Genomic DNA, 6,595 nt, shown 5'->3' with positions numbered 1-6,595 from the left:
GGAAGCATGGTACAATGGCAGGGGACATCACTGTCTGCGTATTGCCCCTGCCTACTTCAGAGTTTTGGTAAGGATTGAATCTAATACTGCCTGTGAAGAAAGCTTTGTGAATGGCAAACCACTGTAGATATTGGCGGGGTCAGCTCCAGTGTCATCATCAATACCAAATCCTGGAGGAAGGAGACCATCTCAAACAGAATAAACAGTCAGAGGGGTCCTGGAGGGAAGAGAGCTCATGTGGGTTTAGGGAGAAAAGGGAGATCATGCTGGAGGAAAAAAGATTGGGCAGAATCTGGGAAAGAAAAGAGAGTCAATTATGTGACCCACATCCCTGTAAGTTCTTGTTTAACTCTGCCTTCCTATGTTGTGAGCTCCATCAGGCCCCAGTGGGAGGGGAGAGTCTCCAGAAACATGTCCAGCTTGGCTGGTCAGAAAGAGGATCGTCAGGGAATCAGATGAAGATCTGAGCTTGTAGACTAAGGTATCAGCAGGAAGTGAGGTGCCAGGGGGGTTGGGAATTCTAGCGAGCAGGACGTGAGCAGTTGCTGGCTTGGGACGGGGAGAACAGTACAGGGGGCTGAATATAAAGCTGCCCAGTTAGGCTCCGCACTGAATATTATCTCCAGGGAAGGCGGCAAACCCAGGCGCAGCTGATGAGTTAACCAGATACGGTACAGAGAACACTTCCTTCTCCTTTTTGGCTGCAAGTCTATTTAAAGGCCCCGGATCCCTCCAGCCCAGCTGGCACCTGGAGGCCATGGCAGAGATGCTTACTCTGATGGGAGGCCCTGTGCTGCTGTGGACGGCTCTGCTGTTCTTCGGTAAGCAGAGGCTCAGCAACCCCTCCTGGAGGGACAAGATGGATCTGGGGAGCAGCTGGGGTGGGAACAGTTTGCGTGGTGACTCGTGTAGGCCGTGCGCAAACCAGGGAGTGTTTCCCCGGGATTCTGCGGTGGAGACAAGCAGGAGAGCAGGGGAACCTGGGCTGAGCAACAGCTGAGGGGAAGCGGACTGACAGCTCGGTCCTGGCAGCCACTCTGGTATCTCCCCGAGGGCGAGGAGACGAGCACAGAGAGCAGCTCTCCCCCGCTCTGGGTCAGATTCCCGAGGAGAAGGTTGGCTCTTAAAACTCCACAGGTGGAGGCCTCATCCGCTTCCCAGGTCCCAGGGCTCAAGAGCCCCAGAAGGCAGGGGAAGGACACTAACTTATCCTCTCTGAACTTTTTCAGCTCCAGAAAACATCCTGTCAGCAGGTGAGCCCTCTGTCCTTGTCCTCTCAGCCTGCCGGTGCGTCTGCACATTGTTCTGCCCTCATGGCTCCCTTCGGCCCATCCCCTCTGTCTGCTGACGGTTATGCATCTGCTCCTCCCTGTCCAACCTACCTCCGTTGCCGCTTCGCCCCGTCGTCCTTTGTTTCCTCATTCAAAAGTGCTGCACATACCCCTCCATTCTCTCAAGTCACCCCACTTCTTTTGATGCAACAGCCTGTCTGCGGAACATCCAAGGATCCCAGCCTCTCTTTCAGGCACTGTCACAAAACCTCTGCGGTTTTCACATCATCATCGTTGTTATTATTATTGCCATTTTATAACTGAGGATGCTGACACTCAGATTAAGCGATCTGCTGGTGGTTTCACAGCGTAGAAAGGACTAGATTCTAACACAAATTCCTTGGACCCAAGCCCACTTCTCTTTCGACTGCTTCACCCCTTCCTCATTACCACCTAGCCACTTCCCAGGCTTTCCCAGGTGTGGTTCAAATCTGAACCACATCTCTCTGTTCCCAAAAGCCTTTTGGGACTGATCCTCTTGGTGATTCTCACTACCTTGTAGAAGTGACACTTACTTTTCACTCCATAGCCACTCACAATTAAGAAGTCATAAAAATTTAGAGCTGGCAGAGACCTTATATTTCATCTAGTCCAACACCTTTATATTCATCGATAATTCACTCATTCATCCACTCAATAAATATTTAATGAACACTTACTATGTACCAGCCAGCATGCTGAGCTGTGGTTGCACATGACGGACATCATCTCTGCCTGGGGACTGCGATCCTCATTTACAGGTACTGAAATTGAAATCAAGAGAATTAGTGTGAGTTGTCCGATGATATCACATAGTAAATTTGTATGCTTACTTTTTTGTTTTCTGATATCCTGCATTTGTGTCTATCTTTCTCCCTAGGTTGGGAGCTCCCTGGGGCCACAACTCTATTTCCTCCTTCTTGTAATCCTCAGAATCAGGACAGTTTCTTATTTTCAGAAGTACTAGAGTAGACTGACCATTGATTGTCTGACTATTGGGTATGTCTGTACTTTAGAGCCTGGACATTTTTCAATTTTATTTTCCTTCTGTATCTGTCCACTGTTTGATCTTCTCAAAGACCCTAGGAAATCTGTGGTGTCCTTGAGTCCCCCATGGAATAGAATATTTAGAGAAGAGAATGTGAGCCTTAAATGTATTGTGAACAATTCCATTGAAGACAGCCCCACCCAGTGGACCCACAACGGCATTTTTTTGTCAAAGACTTCAGTTCTGGACATCGTGAACGCCCAAGTCAGCAACAGTGGGGAATACAGATGTCAGAACAGAGAGTTTATGTGGAGCGACCCTGTGTCCTTACAAATCTTCAGTGGTAAGTTTCAGGGTGGTGGAAATATAGATTCTTCCATGTGAGGAATGTCCCATCCGCAGATGGGGAGAAAGCTAGTCATGCCAAAGCTGAGGGCACAAGGGGGGACTCCGGGTGCCTCACTTCAGACGGGTCTCTCCCTTCCTCCGCCACGCCTCCTGCCTGCTCTTCGGCCTTCATTCAACCTTCTGGCCGTCTCCCAGTTTTCCCTCTACTCTGTTTCACCTCTACCTCTTCTACATAAGTTCAAATGCATACTATCTGGTCAAATGGAACACTGGATACGTGAACACTGCAAAGAGCTGAAATAGGATCAAAAGGTTTGATTTAAAGATTTGCTCTGCAGCTTCCAGGTGCTACAACCTGAATATTAGGTTGCACTCTTCATTTTAATAGATAATTTGTGAATATTCCTCATGTCCTTTTACTTAGGAACAAGTCTCGTGTCCACTTCTTACATCTTTATCACTCCCCCGCTGCCAGCAATTAGTGCAGCGTGCTGAGGCACGTGTGGGTTAGTTGGCAAATGCGAAATGAACAAAGTAATCATTTCATTGGCCTAGCTAGGTCACTGATACATTTTACTTCAAATTTTTAAATATATATATTTTAAGTATAAACACATTTTATACTTTTCTCTTGGGTGAAAAGAGATGTTTCAACATCCATATGCAAATTCCAAATACAAACTAAAGCAGCATAGAATAGCTTCTCCATTTCCTTGGAATAGATTCTAGAAAAGTCCTCAAGGATTGCTCCTAAACACAATGTGCAACCATATTTCCATTCAAAGTTCCTTGGTGAATGCTTTTCCGTTCTTAAAATGACGTTAGCCATGGAAGCAGACTCATATTTGACTGACTCATTATTGACAAATATTTGTTGAGTGCCTCCCAACTCCTAGGCATTGTATTAGGGACTGAGGACATAATGTAAGGATAGACATGGCCTCTGACCCCTTGAAGTATAAAGCCAAACAAGGAAAAGGACATTAAGTAATTATACAAATAATTAATTCAAATTTGATACATGTTCCTAGGAAGTTTGGGAGCCAATGGTGGCTAACACTAGAACTGGGGAGTCCCTCTGAGGTAAGAGGGGACAACACAGACACTCCCCTAGACTAGGTCTGCCCATCCAGAGTAGGCTGGCTTCCTCCTTAGTGCCCAGAACTAGCCACAAGGCTGCTGAAGGGAATACTGTTCTCAGACCTTCCTTGGACGGTCTCAGCAGAAATGCCTGAGAACTTTTCTGGGCCCAGACTTACTTTGCAGGAGGAGAGAGGATTTATCAATGTGGAAAACAGGCTAGAAGCTTAATTTTACATTTCACTTTTATTGACCCAATGAGATGAGAAATGGGTTAATGATAAGCCATGGTTTCTGATACTCCGTGCACGACCTCTTTTATCTATCTATCAATGATCTATCTATCTATCATCTATCGATCTACTCATCCGCTGTTAAATAACATAATGAATACTTTCCAGACTGGCTGCTCCTCCAGGCCTCTGCTGAGGTGGTGATGGAGGGTGAGCCGCTCTTCATCAGGTGCCACAGCTGGAAGAATCGGACCACCAAAAAGGTGACGTACTACAGGAACGGCGAGGCCCTCAAGTACTGGTATGAGAACCATGACATCTACATTGCCAACGCCACAGCGAACGACAACGGCATCTATTACTGCACCGGCTTCGTTTGGCGAATAAACTATACATCTATTCCCCTCAAAATTACTGTTATGAAAGGTGAGTTGGTAGAGGAAAGGGAAGTCTGTAGCAGGGGAAGAAAGAGAGGACGTCTGCGAGGTGGCCGCGGCCTGCAGGACGGGGGGCCCCGGCGGCACCTGGGAGAGTCTACTAGACTCCCTGTGAGGAGAGCTCAGGTGCAGTGTACCCCAGTCTCTGTCAGATTCCTTCCTTGTTCAATGGTGATAGTAACACCTGCTCACACTACGGAGTTTTTATGAAGATGAAGGTGGTAATACATGTGGAATGGATTTGTAAATTGTTAAGCGCGACCCAAGCATAACAGATTGCAATTACTGTTTTGATCTCAAAGTCATCTCTTGCTCCTCGGGAGAACACATATTTATCAAACTGAAAGGGAGTTTTTTCAAAGTGGAAGGGACAAAGGCTGTGGGGAGCTTGTAAACTGGCATTGGAGGGCTGGGAAGGGAAACCAGCAAGTGAATAATAGGCTGTGGACCGTGTACTGGGAGGTGAGCCCCAGGGCTTGAGGAGGCGAGGACAGGCAGGTGGGCTCCTCCTGGGACCAGTGGCAGAGGCTGCTCTTCCAAACTTCATCTAAGAGGGGGAGCCTTTGAAATACTTGCTTTGCAAAGAGGAAATGGGACTTTTCGCTTGGCAGCCTGTGCTCATACTAACGTCCAACAGAGCGGGAGACCAGCAGGCAGAATTCAGCTCTAATGGCAGTTTTCTGTTAACCAGCTGGAGACCTGAGTGCTATTCAATTGTTGCTGGACTTCCAGTATCCTTATTTGTAAAATAAAGAGGAGGTCTAGACACCTTTAAAATTGCTTGGGGGACTGCAAAAAGCACTGATGTCTGCATCTCCTCCCTTGAGATTCTGATAATTGGTCTGGAGCGAAGTCTGGGCATCAGTGTTTTAAAAGCCCCTTCAGGTAAATGGTAATGTGCAGCCAGTGTTGAAAGCCAGTGGTCTGCATGATCTCTAAGTGACATCTAGCTGTAACATTCTGGGGTTCCGTAATTCTAGAATAATCACACAAGTAAGTATTTTGCAAACAGAAGAACAAAACTACAAAATAGAACTAGAAGGTATCCTAAAGATGATCTAGACCAAGAACTTCATTTCACCCAACATGCACACAATAAATGACTGACTGAGAAATAAGACACTGGTGACCCCCTGCTATCTCCTTTCAACCCCCAAATCATATGTGGATGTTGGTCTTGTCAGCTTCAAGAAAGGGGTCATCTTTCCTGTGACCTTCCCCCTCGGGCACAATGGCTAGAGGACAATTGGCTGTCAGACAGGGGCTAGGGCTGGGGATACTCAGGACTCCCTAGGACTCAGGAAGCACAGACTGAAGAACCTGAATTCATGAGTGTTTTCTCTCTGCCTCTGGAGGCCATAGCATGCTAGAAGACAGAAGACTATGCCAGGCCCTTCTTCTAGGGAGGATGAAGCCCTGAGCCTCATTCTTCAATTCCTAATAGTGGTTATGTTTCTTGTTGCATCTAGCTTCTCCGTTTGACCAAAGCAAGTACTACTGGACACAATTACTTATCCCATTTTTGGTGATGATTCTGTTTGCTGTGGACACAGGGCTGTTAATCTCAACCCAGAAGCAATTCGCATTGCTCATGAAGAATAAGAAGACCAGGAACAGCGGCAAACTTATAGAAATACAGCCTGAGTCAGACCCCTAAAAGAGTTGGTGTCACTCAAGAAAGATGTGCAATAACAATTTCCTTCGGGTACCAGCAAGTGCTTCTCAATTGTCAAACAGCTCACAATAGAAAGTACATAGAAAGGTTTGTGCTCCAGGCTTTACAGAACTGTTTCATTGAACCAACTGACACTGGTTAAATGGCATGTAATAGTAGTGCTCAATAAACATCCGTTAAATAAATCTGAAAATGAATAGATTAACTTTTTAGCATCTGTTAGAAGTAAAATTTGAATAAAAGAAGTGTGAAACCATGTAACATGATGCTTCTAGGTAGTTTTTGAGGCTCGCTAGATTATGTTTGCTTCTAGAGGCAAAGGTCATGAAGTTCTCTGTAAGAAATGCTCTCTCTTAACCATTATAAATCTGAGCTAGAGATGAGGATGCTGGTGAAGTTGATCGTTGTATTCTCTCTTCAACTAACTGTCTGTGAGCTCCTAGTTCTTGGGGGCAGTCTTGAGCCACAGGACTCTGGGGATGAAGCTCAGTCTAAAATCCCCTGTGATTGTTTCACCTCTCTGA

General features: G+C 46.3%; 1 protein-coding gene across 2 annotated transcripts; it reads left to right on the top strand.

Moving 5' to 3' along the window:
- Positions 1-710: 710 nt before the first annotated feature.
- FCER1A (Fc epsilon receptor Ia) lies at positions 711-6,264 on the top strand. 2 transcript variants are annotated; one of them, XM_057494930.1, is made up of 6 exons: positions 732-821; positions 1,230-1,253; positions 2,001-2,071; positions 2,390-2,641; positions 4,128-4,385; positions 5,866-6,264. In XM_057494930.1, the coding sequence occupies exons 3-6, from the start codon at positions 2,026-2,028 to the stop codon at positions 6,051-6,053; spliced, it is 744 nt and encodes a 247-aa protein (XP_057350913.1). In that variant the 5' UTR covers positions 732-821; positions 1,230-1,253; positions 2,001-2,025; the 3' UTR covers positions 6,054-6,264. The 2 variants fall into 2 exon arrangements, with proteins under 2 accessions (XP_036778565.2, XP_057350913.1); XM_036922670.2 differs by lacking the exon at positions 2,001-2,071 and having other exon boundaries at positions 711-821.
- The last annotated feature ends 331 nt before the right edge of the window (positions 6,265-6,595 follow it).

This window comes from Manis pentadactyla, chromosome 19 (genome assembly GCF_030020395.1).
Source record: "Manis pentadactyla isolate mManPen7 chromosome 19, mManPen7.hap1, whole genome shotgun sequence".
Lineage (NCBI taxonomy): Eukaryota > Metazoa > Chordata > Mammalia > Pholidota > Manidae > Manis > Manis pentadactyla.
Note: the sequence above shows the minus strand (reverse complement) of the source record. Positions and strands in the feature narration are given on the sequence as shown.

What these genes read in the sequence shown, in the direction of transcription:
- FCER1A (XM_036922670.2), top strand. Translation starts at nt 758, where the DNA reads ATGGCAGAGATGCTTACTCTGATGGGAGGCCCTGTGCTGCTGTGGACG. An exon ending in AGAAAACATCCTGTCAGCAG is followed by an intron (nt 1,254 to 2,389) that starts GTGAGCCCTCTG and finishes ATCTTCTCAAAG; the next exon opens with ACCCTAGGAAATCTGTGGTG. An exon ending in CAAAATTACTGTTATGAAAG is followed by an intron (nt 4,386 to 5,865) that starts GTGAGTTGGTAG and finishes TGTTGCATCTAG; the next exon opens with CTTCTCCGTTTGACCAAAGC.